The 22,755-nt window shown below is 45.5% G+C and overlaps 1 protein-coding gene across 1 annotated transcript in view; it reads right to left on the bottom strand.

Annotated features, from left to right (window-relative positions):
• VAV1 (vav guanine nucleotide exchange factor 1) overlaps nucleotides 1–22,755 on the bottom strand; it is an 82,655-nt gene that overhangs the window by 5,755 nt on the left and 54,145 nt on the right. Inside the window, exons 13-24 of the mRNA XM_030807814.1 lie at nucleotides 22,580–22,665; nucleotides 21,631–21,763; nucleotides 19,336–19,445; nucleotides 18,216–18,317; nucleotides 17,905–18,002; nucleotides 17,797–17,819; nucleotides 17,577–17,622; nucleotides 14,943–15,079; nucleotides 14,473–14,538; nucleotides 7,805–7,836; nucleotides 2,695–2,811; nucleotides 560–647 (exon numbers count right to left, since the gene is read on the bottom strand). Coding sequence (XP_030663674.1) covers nucleotides 560–647; nucleotides 2,695–2,811; nucleotides 7,805–7,836; nucleotides 14,473–14,538; nucleotides 14,943–15,079; nucleotides 17,577–17,622; nucleotides 17,797–17,819; nucleotides 17,905–18,002; nucleotides 18,216–18,317; nucleotides 19,336–19,445; nucleotides 21,631–21,763; nucleotides 22,580–22,665 — 1,038 coding nt within the window. The remainder of the gene's footprint in view (nucleotides 1–559; nucleotides 648–2,694; nucleotides 2,812–7,804; nucleotides 7,837–14,472; nucleotides 14,539–14,942; nucleotides 15,080–17,576; nucleotides 17,623–17,796; nucleotides 17,820–17,904; nucleotides 18,003–18,215; nucleotides 18,318–19,335; nucleotides 19,446–21,630; nucleotides 21,764–22,579; nucleotides 22,666–22,755) is intronic.

Raw genomic sequence — 22,755 nt, 5'->3', positions numbered from 1 at the left:
CTGAGGCGAGAGGATTATTCAGGAGGCTGAGGCGAGAGGATTATTTAACCCAGGAATTTGAGGCTGCAGCATACTATGATTGCACCACTGCACTCCAGCCTGGGCAACAGAGCAAGACTCTCTCTCTCTCTCTCTCTCTCTCTATCTATCTATCTATCTATATAAATAAACAGACACACATATATACATATATACTACATACATACGTATACATATGTATGTATATATACGTAAGTAAAATTTAAATACACATACATATGTATGTATATATACATATATACACACATACATGTATACGTAACATACGTGTATATATATATAAATAAAATTTAAAAATGAACATATCTTACACTTAAATGCTCTGTCAATACTCAACTGCTGTTATTCATTATTATTCCAATTGTACATCATTAAGAGCATAAGTTTAAGGTCACTTGCACTGTCATGCCACTGGAGGGGGGTCACCCTGAATGTGGGAAAAGGGGGTCCCAAGGCGGAGGTGCAGGGAGGGTCCTCCTAGGTTCTGGAAAGCTGGGATTGAGCGCACATTGGCCCTTACCGTAAGCCCCCGGAAAGCCTTTTTCTCTGTGATCCGGTACAGTCCTTCTGCTGTCATGATTTTAATGTGCTTGACCTCGACGTTATATCTGGAACCAGATAGTCACCAGGCCCTGAGTCTGGGGACCAGGCCCATTCCCCATCAAGCCCCAGTCATGGAGGAAGCAACCTTGACCCCTTCAGGGAGGAGTAACTACTGAAACCCAAAGACTGAAGCTGTCCCAACAGAACCCATTCCCTGGGGCCTTTGCTACTCTAAAGCCTTAATGCCTTCCTCTCGTAGAAGAGGAATCATCTTCCCTGACTCACAGGTTTGTTGAGAAGTCAGTAAGATCTTGTAAAGAAGGCGGTGTTCTAGAACAGATAGGAAGAGACCTCCCCTTCCACGAATATAGACGACCATAGGATATAAAGGAAGAGGGAGGAAAAATCCGTTTCTGTCAACATGCTGGACATAGGCTAAAAGGGGCCTTGGAGAAGACCTCCACTCCTGCTCACGTGGCAAACTAGATCACAAAAAAACAAAAAACAAAACAAAACAAAAAAACTCTTCCTATTAAAAAAAACCCCCTAGAAACGCTGAGAAAAAAATTGCTGAGCTCTCAAAAAAAAAACGAAGGGAAATTCACAGGAGCCAAAAATAACAATGAAATTACAAACTCAGCGGCATGTGAGAGAAGGGAATTCCTCTAGACTGTGGGTTGGAATGTCACGTGGTTTAGCCACCGTGGAAAGCAGTTTGGAGGTTTCTCGAAGAACTAAAAATAGAACCACCATTTGATGCAGCTACCCTATGACTGGGTATATACCCAAAGGAAGAAGTAATTGTGCTACCAAAAAGACGCATGCCCTCGTATGTTCATCACAGCACCATTCACAATAGCAAAGACATGGATCGGCCCAGGTGCCCATCAACAGTGCACTGGATAAGAAAATGTGGTACATATACACTATGGACTACTATATAGCCATAAAGAAGAATGAGATCATGTGCATTGCAGCAGCACGGATGCACTGGGTGTTATTATCCTAAACAAATTAACACAGAAACAGAAAACCAAATACCACGTGCTCTCACTTAAAAGCAGGGGTTAAACATTGGGTACACATGGACATAAAGATGGGAAAAATATTGGCCAGGCACGGCGGCTCACGCCTGTAATCCCAGCACTTTGGGAGGCCGAGGCGGGTGGATCACCTGAGGTCAGGAGTTCAAGACCAGCCTGGCCAACATGGTGAAACTGCACCCCCCGACCCCACTGTCTCTACTAAAAATACAAAAAAATTAGCCAGGCATGGTGATGTGCACCTGTAATCCCAGCTACTCAAGAGGCGAAGGCAGAAGACTCGCTTGAACCTGGGAGGTGGAGGTTGCAGTGAGCTGAGATCTCACCACTGCACTCCAGCCTGGGCAACAGAGAGAGACTCTGTCACCAAAAAAATAATAATAATAATAATAATAATAATAAAATTTAAAAAATTAGAAATTCCTGGAAGTTAAAAAAAAGAAAAAATATGAAAATTGGTTAAAAATAAAAGCCTTCAGGCCAGGCACGATGGCTCACGCCTGTCATCCCAACACTTTGGGAGGCCAAGGCAGGCGGATCACTTGAGGTCAGGAGTTCGAGACCAGGCTGGCCAACATGGAGAAACCCCATATCTACTAAAAATACAAAAATTAGCTGGGCGTGGTGACGGGCACCTGTAATCCCAGCTACTCGGGAGTCTGAGGCAGGATAATCTCTTGAACCTGGGAGGCGGAGGTTGCCGTGAGCTGAGATCTCACCACTGTACTCCAGCCTGGGCGACAGAGGGACTCTGTCTCAAAAAAAAAAAAAAGAAAAAGAAAAGAAAAGAAAAAAAGCGGGAAAAAGAAAGGTCAGGGCGACAGAGGGAGACTCTGACTCAAATTAATTAATTAATTTTTAAAAGCCTTTTTGAGCCTCTATAGGAATCATATCTCTTTCTTGTGGTTGTCAATTAAAAGAAATAAGGAAGGTGAAAGGCACTTGGGACCCAGCAGGGCCTCAGTAAAAGGTGGATGTTATTACTGTACACTTCTACCTGGACACCCTTTTTCCCAGGCCCGTAGGGCCCAGGCCCCAAAAGGTTATGAGTCAGGGAGAGAGGAGTTACTTAATGCTGATGGCAAATTCTGCTGCATCCTTCACCCTCTGCCGCACCAAGAAAGTCCCGTCTGAGCGGTTGGCCAGGATGCTCTCTGCCCCTGCCCGCTCCATGGGGCCTGCGTACCTGCAAAGAGACACCAAGGACAGAGGTGGCACGGCCCCCATGCCTGGGTCCCCATATTGCCATATGGAGGCTGCCTTTCCCCCTGAACCCCTTTGATTTTTTAAGTCGGTGACAGCCTGGATCTAACAGCCCTTCAGCATCAAGGTAGGCCCCTTGGAGACAGGGGCCAGAGCCCAGACATGGGGAGCGGGCTTCCACTTCTACAGGTCACCACCAAGTTTTGACACACGGATTCGGGGGGATGGCTCAGCTCTTTGGGTCTGGCTGGGTGTCTGGAATTTGGCGATGGCTTCGCCGGGCATTTCCTGAAGGCTCACTGTGTGCCCATCTCCATGGTCACTCGGACAGAAGTAGGGGAAGGAAAATGAGTCACAAGCCTCAGGTGCAAAACGTGAGAGGCAAAAAACCCAGTCATCAAGGTAAATGACAATAAGTAAAACAAGCAGTATTCTAATACAGTATTCTTAGAAATCAAAATGAATAAAGTCAGCCATCAAAAGGGAAGCAGCACTGACACGGGCTACAATGGAGATGAGCCTTCAAAACATCACACCCAGTGAGAGAAGCCAGGCACAAACGGCCACACACTGTGTGATTCCATTCATAGGAAATGCCCAGAACACGCCAATCCACAGCGACAGGAAGGAGACTCTTGGTTCCCGGGGGGCTGCGGGAGGCAGGAGCAACTGCCCTGGATGGGGTTTCTCTTGGGGGTGATGAGAATGTTTTGGAGCTAAACGGCAGTGATGGCGGCGCAGTATTGTAAATATACTAAATGCCACTGGCCGGGGGCTGTGGCTCACGCCTGTAATCCCAGCACTTTGGGAGGCCGAGGTGGGTGAATCACAAGGTCAGGAGTTCGAGACCAGCCTGGGCAACATGGTGAAACCCCGTCTCTACTAACAATACACAAATTAGCTGGGCTTGATGGCGGGTGCCTGTAATCCCAGCTATTCAGGAGGCTGAGGCAGGAGAATCGCTTGAACTCAGTAGGCAGAGGTTGCAGTGAGCTGAGATCACACCACTGCCCTCCAGCCCAGGCAACAGTGTGAAACTCTGTCTCCAAAAAAAAAAAGCCACTGAATATAAATGTAACATGAATATATTTATAATCTGAGTGTAAATATTCAATATAAATAATAGTTATATATAATTATATAATATATAATCATTATATAATAATATATAACTATATTGCAGATAGCTATATATAATAATTATAGTTATATATAATTCTATATATAACTCTATAATATATAAAATGAATATGATATAAATATACGTGTAATATTTATATTACATAGAATACACCGTAGTCTTTGTAAATGTAAAATATGTGGTATAACATATAATATACTATAAATGTAAATGGGCAACATAAATAATACATACTAATTACATGTAATACATACTTATACATAATATATAATTTTTTTTTTTGAGACAGAGCCTCGCTCTGTCGCCCAGGCTGGAGTGCAGTGGCACGGTTTTGGCTCACTGCAACCTCTTGGGTTCAAGCAATTCTCCTGCCTCAGCTTCTCAAGCAGCTGGGATTACAGGTGCACACCACCACGCCCAGCTAATTTTTTGTAGTTTTAGTAGAGGCGGGGTTTCACCATGTAGGCCAAGCTGGTCTCGAACTCCTGACCTCAAGTGATCCACCCGCCTCAGCTTCCCAAAGTGCTGGGATTACAGGCATGAGCCACCGTGCCCAGCCCATAATACATAATTTTATATAAGTATAAATACCTCATGTTAATGTAATGTATATTATAGTATATAATGTACAACATGATATAAATGTAACATACAATAAAGAATATTAATTATGTGTAATACATAATTATACATAATATATAATTTTGTATAAGTGTAAATGTGTCATGTTAATGTAAATGTATATTAAAATACATAATGTACAATACGACATAAATGTAACATACAAATAATAAATATTAATTATACATAATATATAATTTTATATCACCTAACATAATGTAAATGTAAATATGTAATATATAAAGCTACGGTATAGTGTATTATATAATGCATAATATGGTATATAAACATAAATGTGCAATATAAATAATAAATGTTAATTCTCTAGAATTTGTAGCATAATATAAATGTAAATCTGTAATATAAATATGATATATGGTATAATATGTGATAAGATGATATAAATGTAAATATACAATATAAAGAATAAATTAGTTATATATTATATGTAATTGCATATAAATATAATATAATGTAAATGTAAATAGGCAATCTATAAATCTTATTATATTGCATACTGTATAAACATAAATGTGAAATATAAAAACATTAATTTGTGAAAATACATAGCATAATATAAATATATTTTATGACATGTGGTATAATATATAATAGGTTGTAAACATAAATACACAATATAAAGAATAAGTATTAATTACAAATCATATGTAATTGCATATAATATCTAACATCATGTAAATGCTAATATGTAATATAAATGTAAATATGAAGAGAAATAGAAATGCCAGTAACCATTACAAGATTAATTTTATGTTGTATGAATTTCACCTTATTTATTTATTTATTTATTTATTTATTTATTTATTTTTGAGACAGAGTCTTGCTCTGTCGCCCAGGCTGGAGTGCAATGGTGCGATCTCGGCTCACTGCAACCTCCGCCTCCCGGGTTCAAGCGATTCCCCTGCCTCAGCCTCCTGAGTACCTGGGACTACAGGCGTGTGCCACCATGCCCAGCTAATTTTTTTGTATTTTTAGTACAGACAGAGTTTCACCATGTTGCCCAGGCTGGTCTTGAACTCCTGACCTCAAGTGATTGACCCGCCTCGGCCTCCCAAAGTGCTGAGATTACAGGCGTGAGCCACTGCGCCCAGCCGAATTTCACCTCAATTTTAAAAAACGAATGCAAATCTGGTTCAAGTTGGTGTTTAACTTTTTTTTTTAATGGATGCAAAGAAACCATGTTGAACAAACATCAAAATTTTGAAAAAAGACACAATCTGACTGCCCGACTCACCTCATCCACCTCCTTTTAGTCCCGGCTCTATTGGATCCTGTCTTTAGTTATAATTTTGATATTTGTTCATCTCGAAATTTTTTTGCCTTGTTTTTGATTTTTTTTAATGTTGCATTAAAACATGATGGACCTTAATGACTGAGATTTTCAGCGTCCCCTTAAATCTTGCACCCACGAGAGAGCCTCCCTGGTCTCACCCTGGTCCCCACCCCATTGACCACATCTTGGCGCGGAAGGGCGGAAGGAGCGCTAACGCAGGAGAACACGATTCAAATCCTGACCCTGCCACTTGCGTGTTCTAAGACCTCGGCAACTGGTTTTGCCTCTCTGGGCCTCAAGTTCCTCTTCTGAAAAGAGGGAGATGCCACAGCTGCACATTTTTTATAAATGGCAATAGTGCACCTGCTATTATGTGGTATGCACTTAGAAGATGGGAGCGTCGGCTGGGCGCGGTGGCTCACACCTGTAACCCCAGCATTTTGGGAGACTGAGGCGAGTGGATCACCTGAGGTCAGGAGTTCGAGACCAGCCTGGCCAACATGGTGAAACTCTGTCTTTACTAAAAATATAAAAAATTAGCCAGGTGTGGTGGCGGGTGCCTGTAATCCCAGCTTGGGAGGCTGAGGCAGGAGAATCGCTTGAACCTGGGAGGCAGAGGTTGCAGTGAGCTGAGATCATGCCATTGCACTCCAGCCTGGGCAACAAGAAGATGGGAGCATCATCATGCTGTGTTTTATTACTAGCAAGAGATGGTAAACTGAGGCACTGAGGCTTTGGGTTCAAATCCCATCTCCATCACTTCCTCACCATGTGACATTAAGTAATTCACTTACCCTCCTCCTTTGCAAAAAAAAAAAAGAAGAAAAGAAGAAGAAGAAGGAGAAGGAGAAAGAAGAAGAAGAAGAGGAAGAGGAAGAGGAAGAGGAAGAGGAAGAAGAAGAAGAAGAAGAAAGAAGAGGAAGAGGAAGAAGAGGAAGAGGAAGAGAAGAAGAAAGAAGAAGAAGAAAGAAGAAGAAGAAGAAGAAGAAGAAGAAGAAGAAGAAGAAGAAGAAGAAGAAGAAGAAGAAGAAGAAAAGAAGAAAGTAGAGGGGCAGAGAGTAAGAATCAAATCTATTTTCCGAAGGGCTTTTGTGAAGATTAAAGGAGCTCATTAAAGAGCTGAGGCACCAGCAATTGTTCAATGCACCATTCTTTTATGTGCCATTATGAAAGAACATTTCCTGCCTATAAAATTCAGCAGAAGATGGACACTGTGGATCTCAAGAGCCGTTTCAATGTCAGAGATGTTCAAATGTGAAGAAAAATAAAAAACAACCATGCATCTTAGAACAGATTAAATGTAGTAATAACAACAGCTAATGCTGTATAAAGTCCTCATTGTGTGTCAGGACCAGGACTAAGCACTTGACAGACTCGTTTACACCTCCTAAAAGCACTATGAAGTAGATACTGTCATTAAGCTATTTTCCAGAGAGGAATGCTGAAACAGAGAGAGGTTAAGTTACCGGCCCAAGGTCACGCAGCTAGGTAAGGTGAGGGTCAGAATTCGAATCCAGGTCAGCAGGCTCCAAAAGCCACACTGTAAACCTCCACCCCTATATGCTTGACATGCTATAGGTGCAAAAGAAACAAACAAACAAAACAAAAAATCCTGCAAAAACAACTGGAACTGTCATTACCATCACCACCATCATCATTACCATCATCATCATCGTCATCATCATCGCCATCATCATCGTAACCATTTTCCTTCCAACAAGACCATCATCTCCCAAGGTCAGGGACCCTCCTTTGTCTGTCCCATCCCCAGCAGCCCCCAGCCCAGAGCTAGATTCAGAAGTCGGTGCTCAGGGATCTCAGAATGGCATAACTAATTGGCTCGGAGGTTCCTCCCATACCCAGCCTGGAACCCCAACCCAGAAACCTCTCATTGAAACAAAAATAAATGTTTCTACTCACCAGAGATGAACAGACAAGTCCTGAGGAGGGCCCTAAGAATACAGAGAGACACCCCGACTTAATGTAAAGACCCCAGCGTGACAGCAGAGGGCAGGGCACTTCATTCATTCATTCATTCATTCACTCATTCCACTTGCGTTTAGTGAGTGCCTATTATGTGCCAGGCACTGTGGTACTCATTGGGGATAAAGTCCCAGAATCTCGGGGTAGAGACTGTCCCAGTATCATAGAAAGCAGGGGTTGTTTATCATAACCCTCAAGTCAAGAATGGTTTTTACATTTTTAGATGGTTGGCAAAAATCAAAAGAATTTTTTTTTTTTAGGGACAGAGTCTCACTATGTTGCCCAGGCTGAAGTGCAGCAGTATGATCACAGCTCACTGCAGCCTCCATCTCCCAGGTTCAAGCGATCCTCTCACCTCAGCCTCCCAAGTAGCTGGGACTACAGGCACGCACCACCACACCCGCTAATTTTTAATTTTTAAAAAAATTTTGTGGAGATGAGGGGGAGGGTCTCCCTTTGTTTCCCAGGCTGTTCTTAAACTCCTGGCCTCAAGTAATCCTCCTGTCCTGGCCTCCCAAAGGGCTGGGATTACAAGCATGAGCCACCATGCCTAGCCAAAAGAATATTTTTGGGATTGTGAAGATTATATGAAACTCACCTGTCAGTGCCCATGAATTGTGCTTTATAGGAACATAGCCGCATCTATACATCATTTACAGCTACTTTTGCACTACAAGGGCAGAACTGAAGAGTTGCAAAACAATATAGGACCCTGGAGGGTGAGCATATTTACACTATTCTTTGGCTCTTTACAGAAAAAGTTTACCAACCCTCATCTAAATACGGGTGAAAGTGCTTTCTTTTTCATTTTATGTATTTATTTATTTATTTATTTATTTTGAGACAGAGTTTTGCTCTTATTGCCCAGGCTGGAGTGCAGTGGCGCAATCTCGGCTCACAGCAACCTCCGCCTCCCAGGTTCAAGCGATTCTCCTGCCTCAGCCTCCTGAGTAGCTGGGATTACTGGTGTGTGTCACCACGCCCGGCTGATTTTGTATTTTTAGTAGGGATGGGGTTTCTTCCATGTTGGTCAGGCTGGTCTGGAACTCCCGACCTCAGGTGATCCGCCCGCCTCGGCCTTCCAAAGTGTTGGGATAACAGGCGTGAGCCACCGCGCCCCGCCTAAAGTGCTCACTTTCACTACCTTAAAACAATTAGGACAGCTACTATAAGGCAAAAACAAATCAACAAACAAAACACAAAGTAGCAAATGTTGGCAAGGATGTGGAAAAATCGGAACCCTTGTGCACTGTTGGTGGGAATGGAAAATGGTGCACTATGAAAAACAGTATGTGGAGGCCGGGCACGGTGGCTCAAGCCTGTAATCCCAGCACTTTGGGAGGCCGAGGCGGGCGGATCACAAGGTCAGGAGATCGAGACCATCTTGGCTAACACGGTGAAACCAGGTCTCTACTAAAAATACAAAAAATTAGCCGGGCGTGGTGGCGGGCGCCTGTAGTCCCAGCTACTTGGGAGGCTGAGGCAGGAGAATGGCGTGAACCCCAGGGGGCGGAGCCGCAGTGAGCCAAGATCGCGCCACTGAATTCTGGCCTGGGCGACAGAGCGAGACTCCGTCTCAAAAAAAAAAAAAAAAAGAAAAAAAAGAAAAGAAAAACAGTATGTGCCGGGCACGGTGGCTCACGCCTGTAGTCCCAGCACTTTGTGAGGCCGAAGCAGTCGGATCACGAGGTCAGAAGTTCAAGACCAGCCTGACCAACATGGCAAAACCCCATCTCTACTAAAAATACAAAAAATTAGCCAGGCGTGGTGACGCATGCCTGTAATCCTAGCTACTTGGAAGGCTGAGGCAGGAGAATCGCTTGAACCTGGGAGGTGGAGGTTGCAGTGAGCCGAGCTCGTTCCATTGCACTCCAGCCTGGGGACAGAGCAAAACTGCCTATCAAAAAAAAAAAAAAAAAAGGAAAAGAAAAATAGTATGGTGGTTCCTCAAAACATTAAAAACTAGAACTACCATATGACCCAGCCGTCCCATTTCTGAGTATATACCGAAAGGAACTGAAAAGCATGGATTTGAAACGATATTTGCACACCCATGTTCGTAGCAGCTTTATTCACAATACGCAAAAGTTGAAGCAACCGGCCGGGTGCGGTGGCTCACACTTGTAATCCCAGCACTTTGGGAGGCCGAGGCGGGCAGATCACGAGGTCAGGAGATCGAGACCACGGTGAAACCCCATCTCTACTAAAAAAATACAAAAAAAAAAAAATTTGCCAGGCGTGGTGGCGGGTGCCTGTAGTCCCAGCTACTCGGAGAGGCTGAGGCAGGAGAATGGCGTGAACCCGGGAGGCGGAGCTAGCAGTGAGCCAAGATTGCGCCACTGCACTCCAGCCTGGGTGACAGAGTGAGACTCCGTCTCAAAAAAAAAAAAAAAAAAAAAAGTTGAAGCAACCAATTGTTCATTGACAGGAAAACGGATAAACAAAATACGGTATATGCATACCATGGAATATTAGCCTTAAGAATTAAGAAAATTGCCCGGGCACGGTGGCTCATGCCTGTAATCCTAGCACTTTGGGAAGCCAAGGAGTGTGGGTCACTTGAGCCCAGGAGTTCGAGACCAGCCTGGGCAACATGATGAAACCCCGTCCCTACAAAAGAATACAAAAATTAGGCAGGGCATGGTGGCTCACGCTTGTACTCCCAGCACTTTGGGAGGCCAACGAGGGCAATCACCTGAGGTCAGGAGTTTGAGACCAGCCTGGCCAACATGGTGAAACCCCGTCTCTACTAAAAACACAAAAATTAGCTTGGTGTGGTGGTGCATGCCTGTAATCCCAGCTACTCGAGAGGCTGAGGCGGGAGAATCGCTTGAACCCAGGAGGCCAAGGTTGCAGTGAGCCAAGATCGCACCATTCCACTCCAGCCTGGGCAACAAGAGCGAAACTCCGCCTCAAAAATTTTTTAAAAAATACAAAAATTTACCAGGCATGGTGGCACATGCCTGTAGTCCCAGCTTCTCAGGAGGCTGAAGTGAGAGGATCACTTAAGCTTAGGAGGTCAAGGCTGCAGTGAGTTAAAATTGCACAACCACTGCACTCCAGCCTGGGTAACAGAACCATACCCTGTCTCAAAAATTTAAAAAATAAAAATAAAATGGCCGGGCGCAGTGGCTCACGCCTGTCATCCCAGCACTTTGGGAAGCCGAGGAGGGAGGATCACAAGGTCAGGAGATCGAGACCATCCTGGCTAACACGGTGAAACCCCGTCTCTACTAAAAACACAAAAAATTAGCCAGGCATGGTGGCAGGTGCCTGTAGTCCCAGCTACTCGGGAGGCTGAGGCAGGAGAATGGCGTGAACCCGGGAGGCGGAGCTTGCAGTGAGCCAAGATTGTGCCACTGCACTCCAGCTTGGGCGACAGAGTTAGACTCCATCTCAAAAAAAAAAAAAAAAAAAAAAAAAAAGAAAATTCTGACACATTCCACAACATGGGTGAGCCTTGAATACATTATGCCAAGTGAAACAAGCTAGACACAAAGGACAAATACTGTGTGATTTCACTTAGATGAGGTACTTAGGATAGGAAAATCCATAGAGCTGGAGAGTAGAATGTGAATGTCAGGGGCTGGGAGAGGGGAATAGGTGGTTGCTGTTTAACAGGTACAGAGTGCTGCAAGATGAAAAGTGTCCTGGAGATGATGGTGGTGATGATGGTGGCAAAACACCGTGAATGTACTTAATGCCACTCAACTGTACCTTAGAAAATGGTTATGTTGGCCAGGCGTGGCGGCTCACGCCTGCAATCCCAGCGCTTTGGGAGGCTGAAGCAGGGGGATCACTTGCACCTAGAAGTTCGAAACCAGCCTGGGCAACATGGCAAAACCCCGTCTCTACGAAAAATACAAAAAATTAGCCAGGCATGGTGGTATGCACCTGTAGTCCCAGCTACTTGGGAGGCTGAAGTGTGAGGACCACCTGAGCCTGGGAGGCGAGGCTGCAGTGGGCCAAGATTGCACCATTGCACTCCAGCCTGAGCAACAGAGTGAGATCCTGTCTCCAAAAGAAAGGTTACATTGTTAACTTTTATGTTCTATATATTTTGCCATAATCAAAAACAATAATAATAAAATGAATGAGGAATCATCACCTCTATCTAGTTCTAAAACATTTTTATCACTCCAAAAGAAAATACCATACCCAGCCGGGCATGGTGGCTCACGCCTGTAATCCCAGCACTTTGGGAGGCCGAGGCAGGCAGATCATTTGAGGTCAGGAGTTCGAGGTCAGCCTGACCAACATGGTAAAATCCCATTTCTACTAAAAATACAAAAAATTAGCCAGGCGTGGTGGTGCACGCCTGTAATCTCAGCTACTCAGTATTCCCAATTTTTCATTGTAATGGTCAGTTTTATGTTGTGCAAATTTTACCTCAATTTTTTAAAAGAAAAAAGAGAAGGATGTTCTATGAGAGGATTGCATGAGCCCAGGAGTTCAAGACCAGCCTGGGCAACATAGTGAGACCCCATCTCTAAAAAAAAAATCACACACAAAAAAATGGCTGTGGCCGGGCGCAGTGGCTCACACCTGCAATCTCAACACTTTGGGAGGCCGAGGCTGGCGGATCACAAGGTCAGGAGTTTGAGACCAGCCTGGCCAACATGGTGAAACTCCATCCCTACTAAAAATACAAACATTAGCCAGGCGTGGTGGTGGGCGCCTGTAATCCTAGCTAGTCAGGAGGCTGAGGCAGGAAAATCACTTGAAACCGGAAGGCAGAGGTTGCAATGAGCCGAGATCACCCCACTGCACTCCAGCCTGGGAAACAAGAGTGAAACTCCATCTTAAATAAATAAATAAATAAAGCTGAGCATAATGGCTGCCATCTGTGGTCCTAGCTACTCAGGAGGGTGAGGTGGGAGGATTGCTTGAGCCCAGGAGATCAAGGCTGCAGTGAGTTAAAATCACACCATTGCACTCCAGCCTGGGTGACAGAATGAGACCCTCTCTCTAAAACAAAAAATTAAGAGATCGATAGAATAGATGGATAGATAGGTAATAGGTAGATGGATAGATGACAGATGATAAACAGACAGGTGATAAATAAATGATAAATGAATAGATGAGAGAGAAATTATAATAAATAGGTAATAGACAGATAATAGATGGTTAGATAGGTAGGTGAAAAATAGAGAGGTGATCGGTGAATAGATAGATGATAGATAATACACAGACAGACGATACATAGATAAATGGTAGGTGGATGAACAGATCATGAATGTATTGATAAGTAGATAGATGATAGATGATGGATGGATGGATGGATGGATGGATGGATGGATAGAAGAATTGATTGATGAATGGATGGATTGATGGGTAGGTACATGGATAGATAGACATATAGATGATAGATAGATAGATAGATAATAAATGGGTAGATAGGTGATAGGCAAATAGATGATAGGTAAATAGATAGATAGATAATATGCAGGTAAATGATGGATGCATGGGTAGATAGACAGATAGCTAGCTAGATAGATAGACAGATAGCTAGCTAGCTAGCTAGCTAGCTAGCTAGATAGATAGATAGACAGATAGATAGATAGACAGACAGACAGATGAGGGCAGAAGGAACAACTCTTCCTTGCAGCAGAACACCAGCTAATAAATTTGGAAAGAATGATGGAGTTGGAAACTCCTGTTGTAACTTGACAATGGAGAAACCATAGGAACAAAAAAATTTTTGATAAAATTTTTGGGGAAATTGGCAACATTTAAATACAGACTATGAATTAAATAATAATGTAATGTCAATGTTGAATTTTGTGTCTTTTAAAATCTTGCTCTGGTTATGTACAAGAAGGCTCTTGCTCTTAAGAAGTATTTAGGGGTAAAGGGGAACGTCGTCTGCAAACTCACTTTTAATTCTTCCAGGAAAAATAAATACTATGTGTGGGTAGAGAGAGGAAATGACAGAGCAAATGGAACAAAACAGTAACAGGACTGATGAAACTGGGTAAAGGCTACACGGGAGCTCTTGGCATTATTCTCATAACTTTGCTAGAAGTCTGAAATAATATAAAGTTAAAACCAATACTGGAGAGAATTTCCCTCTGCAGCCTGTGAAGTGGACAGTGGGGTCATTTGCTGTGAATGAGGTAGGGGGCGTCTGAGGTTGGGGAGAGAGGAAGAAATGTGAAGTCATCATGAAGAGTGAGGTGTCCACCGAGCAGAGAACACTGGAAGAACAGCAGAGGCTGGGGTGGACAGGTGTGTCCACCAGGAGCAGGGCAAGGACACAGGCAATGGAGGCCACAGTGCTCTCACAGAACTCAATTCAGTGTCTCAGAAGGAAGCAAGGGGCAGGCCCACCTTCTAGGTCCCTGCTTCTTCCTCCCTACCATACTCATGTAGGAAGGAAAGGACCTTTACACAAAAATCAAAGAGAAAAAGATCAATCATTGTTTCCAGGGTGGCTCCTCCCTGGGCTCAGTTGGTGGGGTGGGCAAAGCCTTGAGTTGGAGAAAGACCTGCCGTGATGGGCAGCCCCCTCCCCAACTCCACGGGTGTCTTTCCAAGTCTGCCCATCCTCCCAGGACCCGCCCTGGACCCCTTGCCCTTGTTCCATTCAGACTTGAGGCACTTACATGGACATAGGGCTTCACCCTGTTACAAGGAAACCAGCCAATTTCATTAGTAGATGTATTCTTGCCCTAAACACCCAGGAGACAAAAACAGAAACAGAGAGGTTATAGGATCCATAACCCCACCCGCCATCTAAACCCATAACCCTACACATGGATCCTGCCCCATCACTCGTGTGTGTGTGTGTGTGTGTGTGTGTGGGTGTGTCCATCTCTCCGCTCAATGGTCACTCTGCTTGTCCATGTATCTCAGGATGGCCTGGAGAGCCCAGAGAGGTGATAATGAGTATTAACTTCCTGGGAAGATGGCCCGCTCGGAAAAGCCATGCCCAGAAATCTCAGTCTACCTACCCCACTCCCCAGGCATCACCTCCAGAGCACGGTGGAACTATGACCCAACTCCCTGAGACCACATGAATCCATAACCCTACACTTGGGTTCCACCCCATCACTCCTGTGGCCCCAGCCTGTACCTCCCACCAGTTCTGTTCAGCCTCAGCCTTCGTGAGCTCCACAATGTCTCCAGGGTTGAGCCGTAGGAAGGGTCCAATGGCTCCAGGGGGTGGAGGAAGCCCGTAGTATTCCTGAAACACCTCCATCTTGGGCAGACCTGGAGGACAGGGTACAGGAGTACAGGGTGGTTGGCAGTCAACTTTCAACCCTGAATCTTGCCACCCTCCAGAATGGCTAAAATTTTTCTTTTTAGACTGGCAATACTAAGTGTTGCCAAGGAGGTGGAGCAACTGGAATTCTCACTCATTGCTGGTGGGGATACTCTTTGGAAAACTATTTGGCAATATCTACTGAAGCTAAACATCGTACCTACTCTGTAACCCAGCAACCCAAGAGAAATGAAAACATGTGTCCTGGCTGGGCACGGTGGCTCATACCTGTAATCCCAGCACTTTGGGAGGCTGAGGCAGGAAGATCACCTGAGGTCAGGAGTTCGAGACCAGACTGGCCAACGTGGTGAAACCCCATCTCTACTAAAACTACAGAAATTAGCCAGGTGTGGTGGTGGGTGCCTGTAATCCCAGCTACTTGGGAGGGGCTGAGGCAGGAGAATCACTTGAACTCCCAGGAGGCAGAGGTTTCAGTGAGCTGAGATCATGCCACTGCACTCCAGCCTGGGCGATGGAGTGAGACTCTGTCTCAAAACAAAACAAACAAACAAACAAACAAACAAACAAACAAAAATGTCCTTCAAAAGTTGCAGCTTTATTCACAATATCCCAAAACTGGCAACCAACCAAACGTCCTCAATAGGTTGATCAATCAATAAACAAATTGTGATATCATCACATAATGGAATACCATACAGCAATGAAAAGGAACAAGCTATTGCTACAGGCAATCACATCAATGCATCTCACCGTCATTATGTCAGATAAAAGAAACCAGATGAAATAAGCATGTACTATATGATTTTATTTATAGAAAACTCAAGAGCAGACAAAATTAATCTATGGTGATAGAGGTCAGGTGATAGAGGTTCCCTATGGGAGATAGGTGAGTAGCAGTGCTTTCTGATAAAACTTTCTGTGGTGATGGATATGTCCAATATGGTAGCGACTAGCCACAGGCAGTTATTGAGAACTTCAAGGCTAATGCAAGTAAAAAAATTTTTAAGGTGATTTCATTTTAATTAATTTATATTGGACAGTGCAGTTCTGGAGGGATGGAAATGTTCTATATTTTTATTTGATTGTTGGTTGTATGGATAAAATTTATTAAGTCATATACTTAAGATTTATTGATTTTTACATATCTTAAAGTATGTATTTCCTCTCTCAATAAAATACATGTATGTGTGTGTGTATATATATATATATGTATATATATATATTCTATTGTACAAAGGACACTTGGGTTGTTTCTAATTTTGACTGTTGCTAAGAAAGCTGACTGACTATTGCTAATTACATAATAAGTAATAGTAAGAAGAAAACATACCCATTCATAGATTTCATATATTTATTTTTTTATTTTCTTGAAAGAGGATCTTGCTCTGTTGCCCAGGTTGGAGTGCAGTGGCGTGATCACGGCTCACTGAAACCTTGAAATCCTGGGCTGAAGCAGGAACCCCGCTAATTTTTAAAAAAATTTTTGTAGACACAGGGTCTCGTTATGTTGCCCAGGCTGGTCTCAAACTCCTGGCCTTGGCCTCTCAAAGTGCTGGCATCACAGACATGAACCACCACACCTGATTTATGTTATATATTTATACGTCATATAAATGGCATATAATTGGAACACTCCTGCCTCTGCACTCTAGCCTGGGATACAGAGCAAGACCCTACCTCTAAAAATAAAAAAAGATATATTATATATATAAAATATATTTTAATAACTATATATTATTTAATATATATTTTTATATATTATTATAATATATTATTAATTATTACATTATTATGCATCAATTAAATATTAATATATTATTAAATAATATAATGTATTGTTATTTTTACATATTGAATAAAAATACATATATTTTTAAATTTTTTTTAATTAAGGCTGGGCACGGTGGCTCATGCCTGTAATCCCAGCACTTTGGGAGGCTGAGCAGGCAGATCACCTGAGGTCAAGAGTTTGAGACCAGCCTGCCCAACATGGTGAAACCCCGTCTCTACTAAAAATACAAAAATTAGCCGAGTGTGGTGACATGTGCCTGTAGTCCCAGCTACTTGGGAGGCTGAGGCAGGAGAATAACTTGAACTTGGGAGGTGGAGGTTGTAGTGAGCCAAGATCGTACCACTGCACTCCAGCCTGGGTGACACAGCAAGACTCCATCTCCAAAAATAAATAAATTAATTAATTAAAATAAGCACATACTGTATGATTTAATTTATACAGTATGGCTGGGCAATGTCCCAAGACCCCATCTCTATTTAAAAAAATTAAAAATTAGTCAGGTGTGGTGGTGTGCACCTGACTTTAAGCGATCCTCTGACCTTGGCCTCCCAAATTGTTGGGATTACAGGTGTGAGCCAGTTGCACCCAGCCCAGTGTGGCTGTTAATATGATCATGGAAATCTGTCCCCGGGTCAACATCAATAGAGATGAATTTTCCTCCTGCCCCCACACAGCACCCCCTGCCAACTCACCCAGCTCATTCCTCTTTTTGTCCTGAGCCCTGCGATGTAGTTTGTCCTGGAAGGAGAAGCAAAGAAAGCCTGTCTACCTATGCCCAGCCTGGGGGCTTGTAGGCCCCCTCATTGTCCTCACCCCACAAAGGATCATGCCCAGTTCCGGGATGTCCTGGGTCCTCCCCGCACTGTCACCCATTATTTGCGGTGCACAGGAAGGACCATGGGAAAGTCTTACCTTCTTCATAGTTCCTGGGAAATCTATGGAAGGGTAAAAGAAATGGTGAGAATGGGAGATCCTCCACAGAGAACCAAGCTCACCTCCCAGCCTCCCTCCCACTCGTACCTTGCCCATGTCGGCCACATGGAGGGACCCTCCCCAGACACTCCTTGTGTGCAGGTGCCCGGCACCGATGGCAGCGGTAGCCCTGATAGAAGGTACCTCTGAGATGCAGGGGACACGTAAAGAAGAGTGAGTGACCTTTACAGACAGGGCCAAATATTCTGCTAAAAACATAAAGGGACCCCTTGGGTTCTCTTTAGATCAGGAGAGTGACGGAGAAGCAGAAGATCAAAGTAGGGACCCCCCATCTCCCAATTTAGGGGACCAACTACTGGAGGACCCCAGGATGCAGGACCCTCCTCCCAGATTCTCACCTAAGCAGCATCTGACAGGCCCTGCAGGACGTGGTCTCCTCAAAGGAGAACATCTGGAAGTCATGCCCGTTGGCAGCGGCATTCTCCGGGTAGATGTTGGAGCTGACAGGGGAAAATTAAAAAAAAAAAAAAAGGCCAGTATTTTATTCCTTTTTATGGCCGAATACTATTCCATGGTATGAACAGACCACATTTTGCATGTCCACTCATTCATCGATTGATGTTTGGGTCGTTTCCACCCTTTGGCCACACTGAATCGTGCTGCCATGCACACTGGGAGAAAGAGAAAGCAGGTTAGGAGTTTCCAGGGGCTTGGAGAGCGGGGAATTGGGAGTGAATGCTTAATGAGTATGAGGTCTCCTTTGGGCTGATGAAAAGGTTTTGAAACTGGATAGAGGTGATGGTTGCACAACACTGTTAGTGTACAAAATGCCATACGATCGTACACTTTGAAATTGTTAGATTTTTTGTTGTGGAAATTTTGCCTCATATAAAAAGGAGAAGGAGAAGGAGAAGACAAAAGTGGAAGAGGAGGAAGAGGGGAAAAAGAAGGAGGAAGAGGGGAAAAAGAAGGAGGAGGAGGAAGAGGGAAAAGAAGGAGGAGAGGAAGAGGAAGAGGAGGAAAGGGAGGAGGAGGAAGAAGAGCAGGAAGAGGAGGAAGAGGAAGAAGGGGAGGAAAAGGAGGAGGAGAAGGAAGAAGAGGTGGAGGAGGAATAGGAGGAAGAGGAAGAGGAGGAAGGAGAGGAGGAGGAACGGGAGGAAGGAGAGGAGAAGGAAGAAGAAGAGGAAGGGGAGGAGGAGGAAAGAAGAGGAGGAAAGGAGAAGGAGAAAGAGGAGGAGGAGGGGCAGGAAGGAAACCAGGAGGATGAGAAGGAAGAGGAGAGGAGAGCAAGAAAGAGGAGGAGGAAAGGAGAAGAGTCTGGGCTGGTAGCTGCACACAACCCCTGCATTCCAAGGATGAAGACAGCCTTGGGCCTGTCCCTCTTATTTCCCAAATGAAGAGACTGCGGTTCAGAGTGGTCCCATGGCATGTCAGGACAGAGTAGGGACTAGAGCAGGTTCCTTCTTCCCAGCCCCTGCCCCTCTGCGGACAGAAAGAGGGAGGAAGACGGGGACTCACATGGCCATCTCAAACTGCTCCATCCACTTCTTCTTCAATTCTCTTGTCTTGAAGAACAGCTCATAGCCCTGGGCACCTTGGTCCTCAATCAGGAGGAACATGTGGCTCCACTGCAGGGAAGCAGAGCTCAGACTGAAGGCACTGCCCCTGCAGAGGTGGGAGCACACACCCACCCACCCCTCCCTCTGTAAGGAACAAGAAAGCCCATGACAGTCTCTATGCCCCTAGCACCATGCATGGATATCCTTGTAAAAGGGCTTTCTAGGATATCCAAATACACAACCATAAACCCAAAACCACACACACATGCGTGCACATGCACACACACACACACACCCCTTTGCAGAAGCACACACCTGACACAGCATGTCACTCATCATTGATTTGTCTGTTCAACAAAGCATTGGTGCAGCGCCTGCTGAGAAACAGACACTGCTAGGAGCTGGGGACAGAGCAGTGAATAGGATGTGGTCCCCAGAGCTCCAGCCTGGTAGGAGAGACGGATGCTGTAAGCAGGCAGTTACAAGACAGCAACTGGCTCCTCGAGGGAGGCACAGGTTGAGAAATAGAGAAGCCAGCGGGGAGCGGTGGCTCACACCTGTAATCCCAGCACTTTGGGAGGCTGAGGTGGGTGGATCACGAGGTCAGGAGTTCGAGACCAGCCTGACCAATGTGGCGAAACTCTGTCTCTACTAAAAATACAAAAAAATTAGCCAGGCGTGGTGGCGGGCATCTGTAATCCCAGCTACTCAGGAGGCTGAGGTAGGAGAATCGCTTGAACCCAGGAGGCGGAGGTTGCAGTGAGCCGAGATCATGCCACTGCACTCCAGCCTGGCGACAGAGCGAGACTCTGTCTCAAAAAAAGAAATAGAGAAGCCACAGACCATAGCACAGGGGGGATCTCCAGGGGAAAAACTAAAGAGAAGAGTTCACAGGAGAAAAAGCAGAAGGAAGTAAGGAAGAGCCGAGAGGGAGAGGGGTCTCAGCTCAAATGTCACTTCCACGGAGAATGTCCCTGAATAATGGAGGTAAGATTGCTTCCCCTCCCACCCTCACCTACCACAGCCACATCTCCTGTTTTATTCATTTATTTTTTAATAGAGACAGGGTCTCACTCTGTGGTCCCAGCTGTAGTGCAATCATAGCTCACTGCAGCCTCCAACTCCTAGCCACAGGCAATCCTCCCACCTCAGCCTCCCATGTAGCTAGGGCTACAGGCATGTGCCACCAAGCCCAGCTAATTTTTTTTTTTTTTTATGTTTTGTAGAGACGGGGATCTCCCTATGTTGCCCAGGCTGATCTCAAACTCCTGGGCTCAAGCGATTCTCCCACTTCGGCCTCCCAAAGTACTGGGATTACAGGCATGAGCCACTGCACCCAGCCATCTACTTTTCTTTGTAGAAAGCATCCCATAAGAATGCAAGTACCATACAAGAAATAAAATAAGCCAGGCACAGTGGCTCACGCTTGTAATCTCAGCACTTTGGGAGGCCAAGATGGGCAGATCACTTGAGGTCAGGAGTTTGAGACCAGCCTGGCCAACATGGTGAAACCTCGTCTCTACTAAAAATACAAAATTTAGCTGGGCATGGTGGTGGGTGCCCGTAATTCCAGCTACTCAGGAGGCTGAGGCAGGAGAATTGCTTCAGCCTGGGAGCCGGAGGTTGCAGTGAGCCGAGATTGTGCCACTGCACTCCGGCCTGAACGACAAAGTAAGACTGTCTCAAAAAAAAAAAAGAAAAAGAAAAGGAAACAAACAGACAAACAAACAAAATGAAAACTCTTGCTTTCCATTTTAGTCCTAGTGCCTAGAAGAGTGCCCTGGATATAGTAGGTGCTCAATTTAAAAACTGTTGAGTGGGCTCACACTTATAATCCCAGCACTTTGGGAGGCCGAGGCAGATGGATCACGGGGTCAAGAAATCGAGACCATCCTGGCCAACATGGTGAAATCCCGTCTCTACTAAAAATACAAAGATTAGCTGGGTGTGGTGGTGTGTGCCTGTAGTCCCCACTACTCGGGAGACTGAGCCAGGAGAATGGCTTGAACCCGGGAGGCGGAGGTTGCGGTGAGCCGAGATTGCGCCACTGCACTTTGGCCTGGCGACAGAGCGAGACTCCATCTTAAAAAACAAAACAAAACAAAACAAACAAACAAACAAAAAAACACCTGTTGAGTGGATTAACACACACTTCCATGTAGATATAGTCTGGCAAACAGGCGCATGCCCAAGTGGAGAGGGCTAAGCTGCCGACTGCGTGGAGGACCCCATAGCTCTGGCGTCAAAGCCCCACCTTCTTGTTGTCTCGGTCTCCTGAAGAGTCATCCCGAACCTGGAAGCTGTGCAGGTTCACAAAGTCCTTGAGGTCATAGGAGTCTCCCCGGCGCTTACAGATGAGCAGAGCTTTGTCGAGCAGGAAGGCGTACCTGGAAGGATGGATAAGGCATTCCTGTCTGGCTCTTCCCAACTGTCCCCATCAGCTCTCTGACCAGTTCCTCCACATCCTGATCCCACCCTGCCCTTCTCCTCCTCCTTGGCCAACTTGGCCATGCCCACCTTTCCATACTGACTTCACCCACGTGATCCGCGTTGGCCCTACTGCCTGTCAGTCTTCGCTCCACCCATACCCCTCGCTGGCCCTGTCCTGCCTGTCCATCAAGGCTCCACCGCCTTCTCTGGATGGGTCTACCACCTGTCTGTCTAGAAACCTTGCCTCACCCCCACTCAGGTCCCTCCCCAAATTCATCTTAATTCCACCTACAAGTCTACATAAGAACCTGGCCCCACCCCTACCCAGGCTCCACCCCAGATCTGTGTTGGCTCCACCCACTTGTCCATCTAGGAGCCTGGCCACGCCCCTATCCAGGCTCTTCCCCAGACCTGTGTTGATTCCACCCAACTGCCTATCTAGAAACCTGGCCCCATCCCTACCCAGGCTCCACCACAGATATGGTTTGCTCCACTCACCTACCCATCTAGGAGCCTGGCCCCCACCTTGCCCAGACTCCACCCAGATCTGTGTTGACTCCACCCACCTGCTCATCTAGGAGCCTGGCACCATCCCTGCCCAGGCTCCTCCCAGATCCGTGTTGACTCCACCCATCTGCCTATCTAGAAGCCTGGCTCCGCCCCTGCCCAGGCTCCACCCAGATCTGTGTTGACTCCACCTACCTACCCATCTAGGAGCCTGGCCCCACCCCTTTGCCCAGGCTCCATCCCAGATCCATGTTGACTCCACCCACCTGTCCATCTTGGAGCGCCGTTCCACCGAGGTGATCTTGAGCTCCCCGTCGATCTTGGGCCGGCCATAGTGAGCCAGAGACTGGTCCTATGCAGCAGGCAGGGGGTCTAGCAAGGGTCTCCCAAGAAAGGAGCCAGACACCCTCCCCACGTGGCCACACCCCTGGTCCACCTGGCT

Source organism: Nomascus leucogenys, unplaced genomic scaffold, assembly GCF_006542625.1.
Source record: "Nomascus leucogenys isolate Asia unplaced genomic scaffold, Asia_NLE_v1 Super-Scaffold_241, whole genome shotgun sequence".
NCBI lineage: Eukaryota > Metazoa > Chordata > Mammalia > Primates > Hylobatidae > Nomascus > Nomascus leucogenys.
This window is presented reverse-complemented; position numbering and strand designations above follow the sequence as displayed.